The sequence below is a fragment of the Ornithorhynchus anatinus genome, chromosome 4 (genome assembly GCF_004115215.2).
Source record: "Ornithorhynchus anatinus isolate Pmale09 chromosome 4, mOrnAna1.pri.v4, whole genome shotgun sequence".
NCBI lineage: Eukaryota > Metazoa > Chordata > Mammalia > Monotremata > Ornithorhynchidae > Ornithorhynchus > Ornithorhynchus anatinus.
The window spans coordinates 44688032-44708299 of record NC_041731.1 but is presented as its reverse complement, the minus strand read 5'-3'; the positions used below and the strand labels follow the sequence as shown (position 1 = coordinate 44708299).

Below are 20268 nucleotides of genomic sequence, written 5' to 3'. Positions count from 1 at the left end.
GGTCACATGAAACAGACTTTTAACCAGCTGTTTTTCTTTGTTTCTCTTCACAGTGCTCCCATGCCCTACCTCATAGGAATACATTTAAGTTTGATGGAGGTAAGTTGGCTTGTTTCCTCATGAATCTTTGGGTCTGACTTGTTTCTTGTTTTTCCTTCATAGAAATAAAATAGATATGGATTTCAATGTTTACAACGAGAAGATGGAATAGTATGAGCCGCCCCTTGTTCTCAGTATGCCCCCCAAGCTGGCGAATCTCAGCTCCGTTCACTAGCCTGGGGATATTTCTGAGAGTGCGAGGATCACGAGAGGATGATTCTTTTAGTTTGCCTAAAATATGAATATTCCAAGCTTTAGGTTTTGTCTGTATGATATTTTGAAGTTGGAACATTCTGCTTGAAACCAGTAAGAGACAAGCCTCTGAATTCCTCCAAACTGGCACATAATTGGAGATTGCCTTTTTTGCAGAGGAGCTAAGTTACTTGAGGATGAATCTGAAGTCAGTGCTTTCTGGGGTCCTGGGATAACAGCCTTGCACGTCTGGAAGGAAACATTTCTTCTCCTTCAAGTTAGCTTCAGCTCAGACCACCTGCTTCTCTGGCTGTCGCACACTGTGCTATTGTGCTAAGAGAACGAAGAGAGTTGGTTATCGGAAAACCTGTTTGTTTGACATTGAGAATCTTGATCAAAATAGACCATAAAAATCTGCTAGATTTTCTAAATTGGCAGGATTGCCATGTGGCTCTTGCATTCTGTTAACAGTTCCTCCCTGTCATCACCCTTTCCGAATACATCAAGCAAAGGGATTAGGGACTATCTTCGATTGTGTGTTTAGATCAGATTGGGAGATTTTTTTTTTCATTTCTGCATTTTGGTTTCCAAATAGATGATGAAACAAGGGGTAGATTTTGAGTGAAAAATGGAAACCCTTTCAGAGTTGTGAAATGTTCTTAGATTTCCATAATCTAATGGGTTCTAATCCCAGCTCCTCTGCTTGTCTGCTGTGTGACCTTGGGCAAGTCACTTCACTTCTCTGGGCCTCAGTTCCCTCATCTGTAAAATGGGGATTGAGACAGGGAGCCCCATGTGGGATAGGGACTGTGTCCAGTCTTATTTGCTTGAATCCACCCTAGTGCTTAGTACAGTGCCTGGCACATAATAAGCACTTAACAAATGCCATAATTATCATTTCCATATCACTCACCTGATTGGGGATTCTGATTAGCTATTAAGGGCTACAGGTCCACTTTGGGTGCTCAGAATACCTGCAGTAGCATAGTATAATCAATACAGGATTCCCCTCCCACAATGCCAGCTCTGGTCACCCTTCCCAGAAAAATGAATAGGCTCTCCCCAAGAATGGAGAGCACAGAATCTTAGATTCTGTGAGCTCACACATGATTTATAGTAGGACTAGAGATAGCCTCTAAGCCACACGTTCTTCTTCATAGGTTAAAAACACAACACGGTTAGGAAGACGAGGTTCAATTTCCCCAGATACTCCCTTTCACGGGAAGGAGACTTGGTGCTGGGAGGAGAGAAAACATGGGAAACCCGACCCAGATAACAGTTCCTTAAAAAAATACGTTTCCTTTGTGATCGCTTAGAAACAAACTCATATAAAATCCCTCCCTCATTTTCTTTCTCTCCCATTCTCTCTCCCTCTTGAGCAAAGGATACAACAAGACTTGTTTCAGACTGTCTCTCTGATTCTTCTCAAAAGCTATAGGCACCTTATTATGCCTTTGCATGGGTGCCAGAATTTCTTAAACTTCAGAGGAATGTGGCAGATGTCAGTAGAAGTTTAGAGTAAGCAAAACTGAGAACACATTTTAACTATTTTTCTGGCTCTCAGATTTGCCCCTCAGGAGGCAGTGTGAACAATGTGCTAATTTTCTTGTTTTAAAGAGGAGTATTTGGGAGGAAAATGCTTGTGATGAGTTATCACTCTCCTACATTTTCTGTTGGCTAGTCACTTCTCAAAAGGCTGTTATTCGCCCATTTAAGTAACCTCCTTCCTAACAAGTTCTAGATCATCTTTCAGATTCACCTCACACTGTTTCTTTCTTGAGTACAGAGTTCTTTGACATGGACATTTTAAAATGTGATTTGTACAAAAGTGGGAATCACCAGAACACACCAAGTGGAATCTCCACAAACCTCAACTTGACATTTTCTGGTGAAGACAATGGCATCAGACATAGTTATTGGTTTCCTTTTTAAGACACTAATAGTAATATTGTGGTATTTGTTAAGCATTTACTAAATGCTAAGCCTTTAACAAGTGCTGGGATGGATACAAGATAATCAGGTTGGACACAGTCCCTCTCCCACATGGGGCTCAGAGTCTAAAGGGGAAGGAGAACAGGTTTTTAATCCTCATTTTACAGGTTAGGAAGCTGAGGGACAGAGAATTTCCCTAAGGTCATGCAGCAAGGGTCATATACCCCAGGTGTCCCAACTCCCAGAACCATACTTTTTCCAGTAGGCTGCCGTACTTCGCTGTCATTGCTTCCCTGTCATTGATGTGTTCGAGTCATCATTCTTGTTACAAATGACATACGATTATTTGTAGTAGAAATAGAAAATAATCAGAGGGCACCAAACTTAGTTTCTATTTACTGGAGAAAGTGGATTCCATGTTAGGTGGTGATCTTCAACCTTATGCAGCGTAGGAGATACCAAAAATTACTATCTAACAAGCCTTGGTATTATCCATTTCTTTTGGAGGACCTATGTTATTTGGGAAGCGAACAGTGAGCCTCACTCTATCCCAGGCTTTGTTTCTATGAGGGACACAAAATGAATGTAAGGCAATAGTGCCAGCTTTTCAATTTGAGTGTGAAGGTGAAAAGCAGGGAGAGATTTTATGGGGATGAAAACTGGAAAGGGACAGGCTTTGAAGAGGAAATAGGCCAAAAAGTCATCATTCTGGGCCCCTTCAGCCACCAGGTTTTCAATCAGAGACCTGGGATGTGCAAGTTGAGAAGTTGAGCTAAGAAATCTGTGGGGCTGTTGCTCCTGTGGTCTGGGGTAGAGTCAAAAGGGTACCTGTGGTGGTAGAAATGCTCAGCAATAGAGGAGAAACAGCCAAGGACTGTAATTGGTGAGAGGCTAGAAATGCAAATCAATTTATGTGGAGTTCTGACCTATATTGGGCTTGATTCCTGTGTAGTTCCTTTTAGAGTGTATATTCCTCTGCATTGCCGAAGTCTCTTTCACCTCATTGCCTAGGCCAAATCAATTCCTTCCCAGACCATGCTTATCATTAAGTTAGTAATGCACAAAAATCCCCTATAAAATCACATGGGCTATGGACTAGTTTCCTGATCTTTCTAAGTTAACCCAAATTCCCTTGCATCCCTTGGATTTTTAGAAGCTCTGGGTTCTACGTGATATGAGTTTTTGAAAGCATTCCTTTTAATTTAGTACTGTGAATTTAGAGCTTTGCAGAATGCTCCTCTCAGTTCTACAATAGAGGCAATAATAAAGATGCTTTAATGAAGCATGGTTTACAGTCATAAAGCTTTATTAGGGGTTTCCTCTAGGATGCCTGTGGATTCACTACCACAATGTTTGCAGATGGAGATGGGGTGTTCTGGCAGACATTTATCCATGGTGTTGCTAAGGGTCAGAGATGTCGCTATGGGTCAGAGACGAGTCAACAGCATAAGACAAGACTAGGATTTCAGGGTTTTCTTTGTCTGATTTCTTCCCCCTCTCTATGTCATCTTCAACCGTTCACAGTCCATATTGTAGTCTTTTTAAATTCAAGCCACATTAGTGTTAGTTATCAATCTATTGATGATATTTACAGAGTGCTTACTTGTGTACAGGCACTGTACTCAGTGCTTGAGAGAGTTCAACAGAATAGGTAGCCTTGATCTCTGCCCTCAAAGAGCTTTCAATCTAGTTATTTACTTCTGTCTTATCACCTTAGGAGGAAAGTTGTAAAGAAACCTAGGCTCTCCCAATGTCAATGGAATTGAAATCACTGATTTAGAAGAAAATGGTTTGAGCTATTGATTATGAGAAATTAGGCTTTCAGGAAGTCCCATTCTGTTAAATAACTCTGAAATAAACATCACCTGGAATTCCTTCTGTTCAAGGTGTTGTTTATCTGTCTCTGGAATCAATCAATCAGTAGTATTTATTGAATGCTTTCTGTGGGCAGAACACTGTGTTTAACACTTGGAAGAGTTCATTGGAACTAGGCAGTGCTGTATTCTGTGTCATGCTGAGCCAAATTCACATGGTACCAGTTTTATAAGAATTTAAAGTTTCTCTCTCTCTCTCTCTCTGTGAGCTCACTGTGGGCAGGAATATGTCTGTTTATTGTTATATTGTACTCTCCCAAGCACTTAGTACAGTGTTTTGCCCAAAGTAAGCACTCAATAAGTACAATTGAAAGAATGAATGTACACATATGTATGTATGCAGATACATGCATACACACGTATTTGAAAATGACTCTACAGATGGTGAGAGTCTGTCTTTCGTGGAGGTGGCTGTGGACACCTAAAATTGCCTTTTGCCTCACAATGTAATTTCCCTTTGCAATTCCTGATGTCAGTGAATCTGGGTCTTTATATCTCTTTTCTCATGAAGCTTCCAGTTGTCAAGCTCAATAAATCAATCATATTTATTGAGCACTTACTGTGTGCAGAACACTGTACTAAGTGCTTGGGGGACTACAGTATAACAAAGATGGTAAAACATTCCCTGCCCACAACAAGAGCAGCTCCTCTCCTGATTGTTCTTTGCCGTGTTGGTCTGCCTACCTGGCTGCTCTGCTGAACTTGTCTGCCAACAGTTTACTGCAGTGCCACATTGAGACTGAGCTTCACAAAATCTCTAAAAAATTTATTTGTCCTCCTCATAAATATATGCATTATTTCAGTTCACCTTACAGTAGCACTTATACACTCTGCTGTTTCAAGCTCCTCCCACATGCCCACTCAGAAAAAAGATGTAATGAGCACTGTTGAGCTAATTACATTTCAGAACTTCACAGTTGGTGATCCTGTCTTGCTATGAGATGTCAAGGGTTGCTTTTAGATGACATTGATGGAGGCTTCTTGAGAAGCCTATGGTGCTTTCTGCATCAGATTCAGGTCCCATGGCCATTATGAGAAGGTTGGGTTCCCCACAGCTTTGTAGAACTTCAGTGTAGAATGATCTTTCATTGTTTCCTAATGCCGTCACACTCCCAAAGGACATGTTGACATTCCTGATTTCGATTTCTACATGAGTTATTGGATAGTATAGTCCTTAAGGAGAAAGCTTCAGTGACTATATTAAGTTCTGTGTTGCTGATGAAATCTTCGGTTCAATTTTGCTACATAACCTAGATCTTCAGATTTAGTCAGTTCGTATCCCCTGAGTTACTTTTTGAAACGGTCTGTAAAAATCTGTACACTGTCAAGTGGTTTGTTCTACAAGAGCATTGATACACAGCTTTACGTGGGTTTGCAACAATTCCCGAGGAAATGTCTTTAAGACTTTTGATGGTGCTCCTAGCCTTTTAAGTTCATTTCTCAGTAGGTCAGAAGTTTATTCTGAAATCAGGTCTTTCAAACATGGCAGACTAGAACAGGTTACAACTGAGAATTGCGTACTGCAAAGCCCTGCTTTACATTGATGGTGATCATGTCTGAAACATGGCATTGGATTTGGGTGAACTTTGCAGCCGAATTTGCTTAGGAATTTTAAATAAATGATAATAATTATTATTGTTATGATTAGAATTATCAAAGCTCTGGTCGTAAGAATTGTCAAGACTTTGGTTTTAGGAATTTGTCATGGTTTTGATCCTAGCAACTGTTATGGTTCTGGACTTGGAATGTCACAAGTGCAGGTGGTTCCCTGCATTTCTCATCAATCTGGCATGCTATGAAAATCATGTTTCTTGTACTACAGTTTCATGTGAAACCACCTTGTGAATCAACTAATTCCTGGTTCTACAGTATTCTGTCAAGAGGAATTCTAACTTGTATCTTGCCAACAATGGAAAGTAATGAGATATCTCAGCACTTCTACTTTTCTTCTTGAAGATGGAGATTCTAACATTAACTGTGAAGCTTGGGGACATTTTTCCCATGTTATTTATGTTGAAAAAGAGTCCATTCTGGAATCTAAGCATAGATTCCCTCCTTGCTTGTAGATTTCCCCAGAATTTCAGATCTAGGAGTTCTGTCTTTTTGTGTGGCTTTGACAGTCATAGCAGGACTTCCTCCAATCAGCTAATCAATCCGTGGTATTTATTGAGCTCTTACTGTGTGCAGAGCACTGTACTAAGCACTTGAGAGAGTACGATACAATAGAGATGGTAGACACATTCCCAAAGTTATCTCTAAGGCCATGACTTTATGCTTTGGCCTGTTCCTTGATTGGGCTGTACCCTAAATAACAATAACAATAATACTAATAATGACACTCGTGAAGCACATGCTAAGTGCAAGTATTGTATTAAACACAGGGAGTGATGTAATATAAACAGCTTGAACACACTCCCTGTCTCATTTTGGATGAGAGGGAAAATAGGTATTGAATCTCCATTTCACAGATGAGGTAACTGAGGCCCAGATACCTTAAATGACTTACCCAAGGTCACACAGCAAGGCAGAGCTGGGATTTGAACCTAGGTCCTCCAGTTTCTAGGCCAACACTCTTTCCACTAGGCCATACTGTGGAAAGCATGATCTGAAAATAATTGATGTTTGAATGTTATCTTTGCAGAATTTACTCCTTGCCTGTGATGAAGGCAGAACCTTCCGCATTCTTCTTTATTGCTGTGGACGATGCTGGTATGAACAGGGCTCTGTAACTTAGTGATGAATAAAAGTCATCAGGTTAGGGGCAGTCAGTGTATCTGGGGTTCTCTTTGCCCTTGGAATCCCACAATTTGCTCGTCTTTGGCATATGTTTTTGTATACTTCCCTTTCATTATGATCATGAGGTATTTTAAAGGGTATGTTTTTTGTTGAGTTGCAAGTAGTTCTAAAAACTGAGTCATGTTCAACAAACAAATCTTCATAGTGTCTTGTTGGCATAACGATAGTCTTAGCTACCTGGCAAGCAGAATCTCAAAGGAACTTTACTTCTTTTGGTTCTTTTAGCTAGGGTGCCTTGCTTCAATAGAGCTAATGTGATGTTGTCATAGAAATTCTGGCAGGTGACCTGATTCTCCAAGTTTTTTACTTCTTGTTGGTTCAAGTGCCACTCATCACCTGTGCAAGTTTGGAGTATATTAGGTGTTTATCGATGAGGTGATGTTTTTCAGACACCTCTCTAAGAAACTGGGCTGCTATAATTAGATGTCCTTTCTTGTTTCTTATGTTAGAAATTATATATAACTTTTGTTTAAACTTTTTTTGTAAGCCATTTTAGAATAAGTGGAAAAAATTCTTTTCTCTTTCTTTACCGTAAATATTTTCTTCCTGGTTTGACTTCAGTAATATATTGTTTAAATGACTCCCTGGGGATTAAATCAAAATATTAAATGATAATTCAATTCAGGTAAAAATGACAATGTTCATATTTGTCCTCAGGAGTCCTGGCTATTGCGGAGTCTGCATTTGCTTCCCCCAAATAATGATTTTTCTGCTGTGCAGAAGTTTGATCGTGTTACATCAAAAATAGTGTCAGCCATTTACAAAGTCACTGTCTCTAAGAGTAAAAGGCACCATTTTTGAGGGGAAAACTCAAATTTTGTTCTGGTTATCCCTGTAATTTTGGGAGATTCTGGGTGAATTCCTTAACCTCCCTTTGCCTCAGCTTTAGCATCCGTAAGAGGAGGATGATCTCTGTTCTCCGACTTTCTTTAAGTCAGTCAGTCAGTCAATCAATCATTGGCATTTATTATTTACTGAGTACAGAGCACTAAGCTAAGCCCTTGGGAAGTACAACAGAAGCAAAAGGAACACCCTCTGCCCTTGAGGAGCTTACCATCTAATGAGGGTGGGGCAAACAAATATAATTTGCAAATAGTTGAAGCAGGAGGAAGAATAAGGATAAAATAGGTAGTAATTCCAATATGTTAGGATGAAATAGCTGAATAAGCAAACAGCCAAAAGCATATAGTGCTGAGGACAGGTGTAAATGTATAAATGTAAAAGGTAGCTATTGGGTTGTAAGGCTTCCTGCAAGAGGTGGTGTCCCAACCTCTCTCCCCGACTTCAGTTAGTGAATGGTAGCGGGGCACTCTCACTGGATCATGGAGCTTCAGGTTGTGATATTTAAGTTCTGGATTTTGAAGGTATACTGATATAATCATTTTTGAGGTATTTGAAAAGTCCTTACCATGTGCCAAGCTCTGTACCAAGTGCAGTGGGTTGTCACCAAAGAATTCTCCTCAAAGGAAGGAGGTATGCTGATTTATCATAAATGAATTTTGCCATAACCCGGGTCTAGAGTTTCAAAATTGAGAGGTTACTTAACTTGGAAAGGGCCCTAGAATTTTTTTTCTAAGAACTATTTTAGAAGTCCTTCCCACCGAAATTTTGACTCTGATTTTGCTTGCACACATTTTGAATTATTTGAAAATTGAGGCTGACTCTTTAATGCCATTTAGTTTTGGCTATTGATGTTAGTTAGGATTTGTGGATTCAAAGAAACGTTTTTTTCGATCCATAAAGACAAATTTTCTCAGCTGATTAAATTATCCTTTGTAGCCAATACATTTATATCTAATTTGTCGGGAACGAAATGGTCTCTACTGAGATAAGATAATCCCCTCTATGAGATTAGAAATGCTGTATTATTTGCAAGAGAAAATCCCAGTAGAAAATGCATAAATATCTATAGTGTCTTTGTTTTTCAATTTGGCTATCACCACCTAGTTTGTCAGTGCAGAGAAGAGTTCCCTTTAGTGTTTCTGAAAATGACTTCAAAGGAAATGAAAAGTTTATAAACTGTTAGGTAAATGAAGCTTGGGATATTGCTGAGTAATGAAACACACTTATGGTACTAATTAAATTCATATTAGTGAAGATAAGAATTTATTACTGATAAATTTCCCCAAGATAAGATATCAAACCTTCTAGTCTGAACTTGCCTTCCTCTCTGGTTTTCTAGTTTTATCCGTCCCCAAGTTCAACTTTATTCCAGGACTTGCATTATTTTAAAAGCTCTTTGATGTGCTCTGAGCGCTGCCAGATTGGACTGGTAACGTCTTTGCATCAAGTCCTCACGCCTGATTGGTAGAGGAGCCATTTCTGTAGCTGTGAGACGAGCTGTGGCGATGGTGATGATTGAAAAGGAGGGCCCTTGGCCTAGTCATACCTCTTGGAATTCAGGAGCATGTGGTTTTGTTTAACACAGGGCGCAGCCTCTTCAGGAGAGACTTCAGTAACCATTGGACATGTAACTTAATGTGCAAGTCCTGTGCATTGAGGTTGTTTGTCAACTAGATGAAATTTCTTCTGTTGCAAAAGAATTGTTTGGAGGTTCATCAAGCAGTCCTATGTGAGACGATCTGGGGCTGTGTGTTCAAACCGATCCATTTTGGAAGCTAAGTAACAATCTGTTCAGAGAGCATAAACCTCTGTCCCTAAATTTGTGGCCCATGAAAATTGTTCTTTTGGGGGGAGATGATCAAAATTTTGTGCAGAACTATCAAATTGACTGACGTGTAATGGTTCCCCTTGGAAGTATCTCCCCCCACCACCAATTAAATTCATTTCTCCAAAAAATTAATTGCATATGCTGAATTCCAGACTTGAAGGGATCCTATTCTATAAACAGAAGGTATATACTTGAAGTGGAATTGAGCCGCGTCTCAAAAAAAAAAAGTCATACGTATTTGTTGTTGATTCTCAGTTGATTGCAGAGTGTTTTGCTAGTTTGCATCATGGGGTGGAATGCCATTCACTGTGCAGGATTAGGGTTGTTCCACTCATCTATTAGAAACAGGCCCAAATTACTAAAAGCAAGACTATTGCACATGCAGATTAAGGTCACCCTATTATTTTAGTGTTGTGGCAAAGGAGTTGGCAGAAGCCTACTTCTAGGTACTCGCAACAGTAATTTCGAACATGTTTTATGGAGTTGGAAGCAGTAAGGATCCAGCAATGTAGTTTATATGTCCAGCCTTAGATCCTTCCCTTCATAAACTGAAATGTCTGACAAAAGCCTTGAGCTGCCTAGACTCCTGGACGCTTTCTTAGCTAAATATAAATTCTACAGGTCCCTGTAAATCTTTGGCACCCGCCTGGAGGTTCTGCAGTAGGCAGTATTAGGGAAACTGTGTCCTTTCATTCCAGTTTTTGTATTTAGCACGTTTCACTTTGGATGAAGGGGTTAAATTATGAAGCTTTGATAAGTACATATGTGCATCATCTAGCCCTAGCTTTTTAACTATGATTTTGGAAGTAATCCCGATTTTTTTTTTAAATAAGGGAATTTGGACATTTTGGCATATGGGGTTTTTAAAATGAAATTTCATGGAACTGAAAACAGTCGTCAATTTTAGGTTTCCAAAAATTGTTTTGATTTTCATGGGTATGAATTTGCTCCACATGGTTTTAGGAAAGTACGAAAAAGATACAATCTGAACTTTTTTTTAAGGTGACATTTACTCTTACAAGCTAGAAATAGCATCAAAAATGGGATTTCATTTTAGTGAAAGTTTCCAGGTAGGACATAGTAAATGCTAGCAAGGCGTTTGACTCTTTTCTTTTTTTTTTTTTTGCCTTGCTGGACTTTTTGTTTGTTTGGTTGGTTTTGATTAAAGGTCCCTTTGGACACCACACAATCCTTCTGCTCAACTTTCCAGTGCTGTTGGAGTCCCGTTGGCAGGGGAGGCCAGTGATTTTTGTCACTCAGTTAGCAGCAGCTGCCATTGATAAGAATCTTGAGAATCACCTGTGTAGGATCAGGGAGCTACTGCATGTCAAGGTTGGGAGATTGGCGGAAGAGAGGGGAAGATGCCCAGGAGGGGGCAGGAGGCCACCTGCTGTGCAAGGATCAAAGGGTTGAAAGGTCATAGGGCACATCCAGCCTAACCATATCTGTCTGCTGAATCGCTATTTCAGATTGTAAATCTAAGAGCGATTTCATTAAGTCCTTCTGGCTGCTGCTGGGACATGAAATAATAAAATTTTATATCTGTTGCTTTTCCTGCTTCTGGCAGCCAGATTGACACATTGTTGTCTGCAATATGGCGATGTCTTTCTGTAAACAACCTATAAAAATTTCCCAGGTTGACTGGTGTGTCCAGTATTGTCAATTCTCAATTAAATTGTGCCATGTCTTTGATTCGTAGTGTAAAGGCAAAGTCCGAGGTACCTTGTTCCCTTTGAGCGTTCTAGTAGAGAAGCAAAATGGCCTAGTGGAAAGAACTTGGGTCTAAAAGTCAGAGGACCGTGATTTGTATGTGGTATGTGACCTAGGCCAATCACTTAACTTCTCTATGCCTTAGTTTCCTCATCTGTTAAATGGGAATTAAATACCTTTTCTTCTTCCTACTTAGACTCTGAGCCCCATGTAGAACTGGAACTGTGTCTGACCTGATTATATTGCACCTACCCTGGGGCTCAGTACAGTGCTACGAACTCGTAGAGTAAGTGCTTAGCAAATACCACAAGTATTAAATGAAACATGATAATAGAATACCTTGGATTTAGACTACACCTTTCTTCCTAAGAAGTCAAAGCATATGTCACTAAAATACCACAAAATGCAAAAATCTGGCTTAGTCTTCTGTGGATGATAGTGGAGGACTCTTTTTTTTGAATGTTATTGCTTGTTAATAAGATCTTATTCTAATGATTTCAACATTCCTTCTCCTTTGATAACCCCCAAGTTGACACAGATATATCTTGACTCCCCTTTCAGCACATCTTGTGGAGTTTTTTCTCATTTTTCATTTGAAATGTAAGTTTCCTCAGCATCTTCTGCATACCTTAAAACAGTTGAAAATCTGAGTTTCTCTGCTCTTGTGCAAAGACCCATCCCAGTAATGGCTGCTCATTTACTGGCCTGGTGTTTAAGACCCCCTGTAGTTTGTTTGAAAAGTTAAGAGATTTTCACAGTAAAGGTGCCATTTCTGAAATTTAAAGTGTTCCTTTTCACCAGGAGATAAGTTCACTCTGATTAAGTCAGTAATTCTTACTAAGCCATGTTTATGGAAGCCATAAACAATGTGTTCAGGGTGCTTGTTAAACTGGGTTTCCAACCTTTCCACTCTTTAAAAAGTGACATTTAAAATAAAAGGCAGGTGGAGATGTGAGTCCAGGTTCCAGTGCTTTATGGTGGATGAATGATGGCATTAAGAGATTCTCTGTGGAGAGAAAAGGCTCGTTTTTATGAGTAGGTGACCTAATTCCATGTTTCTTTTTTTTGGTGTACACATGCTTGAGGCCTACAGTGAAGCTGCAAAGTTAAACTTAAGTACTTAAAAACTGGACTAACGTAACTGTTGATCTAAGGTTACATGATGTGGGTTTGTGACCACCTCCTGCCTGGCCTAAGCTCTTCCTCAGTGGTCGTTCCAATAATACATTCAGTCCGTAAACTGGGAATGTTGTTGTTTTTGATTGTTTAGGTTTCAGGAAAGAGCATAGTGACAACATGAAATATCAGTTTCAACTTTGTGTTGATTCATTTATATTTAAAGTATGCTGGGAAGGAGAAGAAACACTCTGAAATTGAAATTTGGTATCTGTTTAATTTGATCAACATAAACATATCTGTCTAATAATGAAGACCAAAATAAAATCCAGTTTGGAACTTAAGACATTCTTCTGATTAATCCTCTCTCTTCCCAGTCATACTATCCCATTTACCACTTCTTCTCTTATTTTTTATTGATTTATATTTACCGAACATTTATAACCACTCACACTTCTATTGTCTTCTCAGAAATTTGTCTCTATTTATCTTCCCCTATTAATATGTAAGCTCCTCCATTAGACTGTAAACTCTTTGAGAACAGACATTTTTTTTTGCTTCTAATGTACTCTCCCAAGTGCCTAGTACAATGTTCTCATTCAGGTGCTCAATAAATGTAGATTCTTGATTGATAAAGCACTTACCTGGCAATATGATCATGTTTTATACTCCTTTCGTATGTGCCCCAAACAACCAGGACTCTGTATACAACAGGCATTTGGTCAATAATGATGATGAAGAGTGATCTAACCTGGTTGACTACACTTTCCTTCAATCGTATTTACTGAGCGCTTACTGTGTGCAGAGCACTGTTCTAAGCGCTTGGAAAGTACAATTCGCCAACAGATAGATAATCCCTACCCAACAATGGGCTCACAGTCTAGACAGGCATCACTTGACATATCATCCAAAATTCCACCTTATGCTGTAGTGACACACCCTGAGCACTTTATTTTCAGAGGAGACACAGTTTCTGCCCTCAAAACAAGGGATATTGAGAGATAGGTCATCCCTCAAGGGCATCTAGTAATTTGGCCTGGATTGTTTCATTTGCTTCAGACATCCTCAGCTGGCCTGTCTGGCTCTAGGATATCCTTACAAAAACAGAAGTACTTTTTTTCCTCCAGGTAGGAAATATATGTCTATGGGTATAAAAAAACTACTTCAAGGAGGAAGGGTCTTCTATTTTGTTGGAAAGCAGACAGCCCTTCCCCCTTTAAAGATGTAGACCTAGCTCAGCACCTCCCTGGTATCCCTGGAATAGAGGTAATGAGCTTTAAGATAATAGAGGGCAGCTGGGCTGCTGAGTAGGTTCTAACTAAATCAGCTGACTAAACCCCACAAAGACCAAAACCTATGAAGCATTGCTTTGGTTTGTGCTTAAAGGACTTTGCCCTAAGGGCAGGGAAGTCCTACAGAATCTGGCAGTGAATCAAGCATACTTATAGAATACAGAATTCCCCTTCTTTCTTCATTCATTTATTTAATCATATTTATTGAGCCCTTACTGTGTGCAGAGCACTGTACTAAGCACTTGGGAGAGTACAATACAACAGTAAAGGAGAAGTTAAAAAAAAAAAGAGTGGGTGATTCCCCCATTACAGAAAGAGGTATGTGAACCGGCTTAAAAAAGCAGAACGTTATTATTATGGAGTCTTCTGGGGACTCTGGACTAACTTTGGAGATGTATTTGGGGCCTGTTCATGTGAGTGAAACCCAGTGACCTTCGAGAAGCTGCTTGGGCTTGACTTTCTATGGGAAACCCACCATCTCCTCCCATTACAGGCTTCTGTTTCTGGTTAGACCTCATTGTGAAAGTGTTTTGGTGCCTTCTGGAGTCCTTTGAGCCGTCCGAGATTTTTAATTTTGTGAACAGGAAGGGGCAAATCAGTGGGTCTACCTCTTCCTGACTCTGAGACACAGGAAGGCACATAAGCCCCCTGCAAGCTGATCAAATGCAAGGCCCTTTGGTAACTTCGGGGGGTGGGGGGGGGGGGAAGAGGTGTGTGCCTATGTAATTGTGTGGTTATGTGCATGACAGAGAGCGACAGAGAAAGACAGAGCACATTTAATGAGTGAGTAGCGAGCAAACAGCCGGGAAGTTGCATTCTTTCTTAAGTCAGTTCCTCAAGAAAATTCTTCAGGCTGGGCCATTTTGTATTGAATGTAGATTGGACTATGAAGGAATTAATATTTGTGTTTTCTCACTAACTTTACAAATATTTTTTTTTCCATTCTCGGGTGTTGCATCCTAGTTTAGTTTGTAGACACTTCAGCAAGGAATGTCTTAGGAAAGGCTTATGTTATTTAACGATGGTCCAAGGATGGTACAGTGAGCAAGTCCTCAGATGCAAAATGTAACAAAGAATGCTGTATTCAAGTTAGTTTGGTTTACTCAAGTTCCAAATATAAAACCTCATATCCCAAAATATAAAAAACAAATCTATAAAGACATAAATGCATATATGAACCATCTCTAGTCTTTTCCTTACCATCTGATCTGATTTCTTCAGTGTCCTGCCTAAATCTTAAAATGGCTGTTTTGCCCTGGTAGTCTTGGGCTCAGGACAGAAGCCAGAACCTGGCACTTGCAATTCATCCAAACTGAGACTGTGAGTTGGCAATATTATGGGACAATTCATGTGTGTTGGGAGTAGACTTCAGGACACATGTAGGAAAATGGCCTTGTTTATATTACAGAGCTAGGGTTAAATGACATCCTCGCCACATCCCATCTTATTTCTACATGCTGTCTCTGCTTTGGTTTTTTTGAGGGACTGTTGAAGTATTTCTGTAGTAGGCATTTTACAGAATTTTTCCCTGAATGAGGCAGAAAATTAAGCCAGGTCTGTTGTAAAACGAGAAGGCATTCTTTTAAAATTAAACCAAAAATAGAAACATTTATCTCCTTTTAGTTCTGGGCAGGTAATAAGATTTAGGTAGCTGAAGACTCATAGCAAGAGCGGTAGTATATTTTTTTCATTTTGAGAAAAATCTATAGGGTATTGTGTATTTTTTTGCAGCTGGCAGGAGCTTTGGCATATGTTGTAACTAAAAAGAGAGGGAATGTGTTGGTGGGACAAGCTACAGGAGAGCTGTTTGTGGTGTTCTTCAGTTCTAGTAAGTGTTTTAATTGGGTAGGGTTTCTGGAGGACTATTTTGACATCTGCTCATGTCTTAACTGATTTTTCTGCACTCAGTAAGAAACACAAGCTGTGGATGACGTGACTTTGGAGTAATTGGAAGTAAAGACATGTCTCTCAAATTCTGATGTGAAAATACTTTTTAAGATAGAAACTGAAGCATTGAGATCAGCAAGCTGGCCTTGGATGGATGCTCATTTGGAAATTCTGCACATAGGATGGTGGGTAGTGGTGAGAACTGTTATTGGGAAACGAAGGACATCTTCATTTCTAAATCTCGCTGGAGTCCCTGGGTCCCCATGTGCATGGGATTTTTGATTCTGAGAGAGCATTGGTTTTACCATTTGCAGCCCATGGCAGTAGGTAGGGCATTGATCAGCTGACCATACTGGAAACCTGAGGGAAGTACAAGAGTCAAGCAAATGATGGAGCCTGAGATCCTTTCTTTTATCTAGAGTGTGACCGTGGAATAAGAGTTAGAGAAGCCTGACCAAGATTATGGATTGTGCACTGGGTAGATGATAGCCTTCATGTCATTCAGTTTAGTATTTTAAATAAATGCCTCTTCTTCTTGCTGTCATCTCCTCTTCCCTTTACCAAGCAAGTACTATTTCCTAAAGCTGATTTCTTTCTTTAGAGTAGTAATGTTTGGGTAAAGTCATATCCTGGTTCCAGGTGATGGATTTCCTGTGCCTACTGTTGAGGGCAATAAAAATAGAGCCAACCCCACTTATGTAAAACAATCGTTTTTTTAAAGGAGGTCAGTATTTTCTGTTTCCGAGGTAATTTCCAGGAGTATGTTTTTGAACATTTTTAGCCTGTTTCTGTATGAGTTTAAAGAGTAGACATTGAAATGACAAAATAAAATGAGGGACTCATCTAAGTTATTCATCATATTTGGGAGTGTGTTTGGCTCGGGAGAAGTTTGTATTTCCCGCTATTCTTGTGTGGGCAAATGCTTAGAGAATTGCTGTCTCTGCTAACCCCCTGTGACCCTCTGGAATCTGAATTCACCCCTTTAATGACGTTTTGGTGTTAATCCAGAAGCTGCTTCAGTATTGACCTCATTTCCACCCCAAGTTCCCAAACTCTTTTTTCTTTTTTTTGGAAAATCTGAATTTGAGGCCCTCTAAGATTTATTTCCTTGTTTCTAGGAGCTTTCCAGGGTACCATTTTGCAAAGCTGCCAGTTAATTCAGTTCTTAGAAGTGTTGATCACTGGGGAAATCCTTTATCTTCAATCCATTAGAGGATCATGAGGAAAGAGACTAGAATTGTTACATGAGGGGAGCTGAAATCTTGCAGCCACCTACCTCATCTCAAATCCAGGCTACCAATGAGTATTTAAGTTACTAAGGGTACACACAGGGTTGCCATTTAGAGAAAAGGCTGTGTTTTCTTCCATTCTCTAGCCTCCTACCATTGTAGAAAAAGTAAACACTCCATCTAGCTTAGTGGACAATTCGTTGAGCTGGGAGAGGGGAACCAAATAAAAAATGTGTTCCAATGAAGAGGGCCAGGATTGTTATTGAGGGCTTTTGCACTATTGTGGAACTGGTGATGTGAACGGATTTTTGTTCCGAGAACAACATTCCACTTGCTGAGCCTTTTCAATTGCCTTGTACAGTTCTCTCACATGTTTATTTCCTCCTTTTCCTTTTTATTTGGAGCAATTTAAGAGGTCACTTGAGACAAAATAGGTGATTCTCCTGAACAGCCCCTTGTTTAGTCCAGAAGGCTTTGCATTTTGGGCCTGGTTCAGTAGTCCATTGGAAGTACTTTCTCTTAACACCATCCATTATGAAAATGGCTAAACCTTTTAATTGAAAGCCTGGTAATTTACCTAAAGAGAATTGAAAGGGTCAGTTTGGGATGTTAAAGCTCTCCATAGTGGCAGTTTGGGGATGCTGGTCACTCTTTCACATTCTTTGTAGAATTTGCTTAAAGCATCATCACCAGTATTGACTGAGTGCCTGAATTGGGTGCTGTATTTAGGGACATAAAGTTAGAAGGAAGTTGGAGGGAAGCTTCATACCCTCAAGGAACTTTGTCTAATTTGAAATACAAGCAGCATCTAAATTGTTAATATAATACAATAATTAAAAGAAAGTGCAAGGAGCTATAAGTGAATAAATAAATCAATAGGAAGCAAGCAGATAAATGTTAAAGAGAGATGAGATGGCTATCAGAATGGAATGACCAGGAAGACTGAATTGTTTGTCCCGAAGGGAAGGAGGAGATAAGTCCCTATAATCGAATAATACTTCCTGGAGGAGGTGGGAATATAAAAGGGTGTTAGTATCTGCCACTCCTCACCCCCTCCTGCCCTCACACCAGATTGTAAACTCCTTGAGGATAGATATTGTGTTTACTAACTTTCTTTTACTCTCCCCAAATCTTAGTATTGTACTGTGCACATAAGCTCTCAATCCATAAAATTAATTAATAGATGAAAAACGGGGAAAAGGTGTGACTTGGTAAGGGTGAGTGGAGGGGGCATTCCAGGCTGGGAAAGTCAGAGAAGGAAAGTATAAGATAAATGATGGATTTGTGATAAAGAAAGTTTAGGGATGTAGATGGGACACCTGGGATCTCTTTCAAATCCCTTCTCCTACCCACCTATTGCGTTGCCTTTCACCAGTCAGTTTCATGTTCTATTCTTCAGTGTGTTGATCTAGAAATGTAAATTAATGTTATTGGCTATTGGAAAGTTGTCTGTTAAGCTTTTTGGTTAAAAACCAGTATGGAACAGCAGCATAATAGTAGTAGTGTTACTTTTTTAGAGTTGTACATTGGTTTCAACCCATTTAGAAACCTAGCCAAAAGCTTTTAATTGGGGATGTCAATTTGCAGAAGATGATGGTGTTTTTCAAGGTTGTACTTGGAAGACTTTCTGTTGGCCTTGATCTAAACCGGTCGTAGAGAATCACTTCCCTGCCCTCACTTCGGGTAAAGGGAACAAGAATTAATGATGGGTTCGCAATCACAGGACTTGAAATAAATTAGCCCGTGTCTCAGCTCCTTCAATTTATGAATGTGTTTTGCCTCATCGTCCTTCATTCCAAACTCCACCTCATCTCTGACTTTGAGAAGATCACAATACACAGGGCTGGCCCTGGGCTAAAATTTGAACTGTTCAGGGTTTGCTTTTTGTGTTTTTGTTTTTTCTCCATAAGTAGCTAGTGGAAGGGAAGGCTCCAGGTCACCCCCACCCCAAGAAGTGTTCCTTGGGATATGAGTATGGGGATGCTCTTCCTCCACATATTTTTCTTCTTTTTATGATATTTGTTAGTGCTTACTGTATGCTAGGCACTATACTGAGCACTGGGGTAGATACAAACTAATTGAGTTGGACACAACCCATGTCCCTTGTGGGGCTCACTGTATTAATCCCCATTTGACAGATGAGGTAACTGAGGTGCTGAGAAGTTAAGTGACTTTCCCAAGGTAACGCACCAGGCAACTCCCGGCAAGTTCTTGCTCACATGGGTGTGACTATGCTTTTATAAAAAAAAAAAAAAACTTCCAACCCTGCCCTTTCTGCCTTTCTTTTCTCCACTTCCATAGAATGCTCCAAGATGAGCCCCAGAGGTATTACTCTCCATGTATTCTGTAGTGGGGGAGTTTTGGGGATGGTGGTGGCCCTTGCAGCAGTGGGATGAGGCCTGAAGATTAGAACAGGAACTACCTCCCTGGCCCCTAACTCTCCACTTGTCTTGCAGATGCCAACTGCCAGTGCCAAGCCCACTGGGGCTTCATCCCTGGTCCCCTTATCCCACTAGAGCTGTGGACTTCTGAGGCAAAGGCTGGAACCTACTCTCCCAAGCACTTATTACAGTGCTCTGCACACAAAACTCAAAAAATATCATTGATTGGCAGGAGCCCGATGTGACCCTAGCCAAGCTGGCCACCTACACTGGCAATAATCAGTCCATTAGTGGTATGTATTGAGCACTTGCTGCTAGAGCGCTGTACTAGGTGCTTGGGAGAGAACAAAACAATAGAGTCGGTATGTATGATCTCTTCCCACAAGAAACTTATAGTCTAGAGAGGAAAGCAGACATTCATGTACATTACAGATAAGGAAAATGGGTATGTATAAAAGTGTTGTGGGGCTGGATTTGGGGTGAATGTCAAGTACTTATCAAAGTGTTCAGGCAAATACGGGGGAAATGAGGGCTTAGTCAGGGAAGACCTCGTGGAGGAGGTGTGATATTAGTAGAGTTTTGAAGGTAGATAGAGAGGTGATGTGTTGGATAATATGTAGGAAGAAGGAGTTCTAGGCTAGAGAGCGAATGTGAGCTAGAGGTCTGTGCTGAGACATACAAGATCAGGATACTGTGAGTTAGAATGGTGTTAGTGGAGTGAAGCATGCAGGCTGGGTTGTAGTAGAAGATTAGTGATGGAAGGTAGGAGGGGAAGAGGTGATTGAGTGCCCTAAAGCTGATGGCAAGGAATTTCTGGTGGAGACAATAATAATAGAAAAGACTAACCAGAAGATATCGTTTGCTACCCCTCTCCATTTTAATATCCTTTCTTCAGTCCCCCCACCCCTCTCCCTTTTAATATCATTGAATCCTTTGCCAGGGCACCTCTAGAGCCAGTACTAGAGACAGGGAGATTCAGAAATGGCACCAAGGTAGCAAGAGCAATAATGCTTAAAGGGTGGTCTTTGTATGTACTTAATGTGGTAGTCATACACTGGTCTTAACAGCCTCCCTCATACACCTACCAAT

The 20268-nt window shown here is 40.2% G+C and overlaps 1 protein-coding gene across 2 annotated transcripts in view; it reads left to right on the top strand.

Annotated features, from left to right (window-relative positions):
* Positions 1 to 20268, top strand: part of DENND1A (DENN domain containing 1A) — a 493337-nt gene that overhangs the window by 277142 nt on the left and 195927 nt on the right. For both annotated transcript variants that reach the window (XM_029062896.2, XM_029062894.2), the window contains exon 11: positions 54 to 99. In XM_029062896.2, coding sequence (XP_028918729.1) covers positions 54 to 99 — 46 coding nt within the window. The remainder of the gene's footprint in view (positions 1 to 53; positions 100 to 20268) is intronic.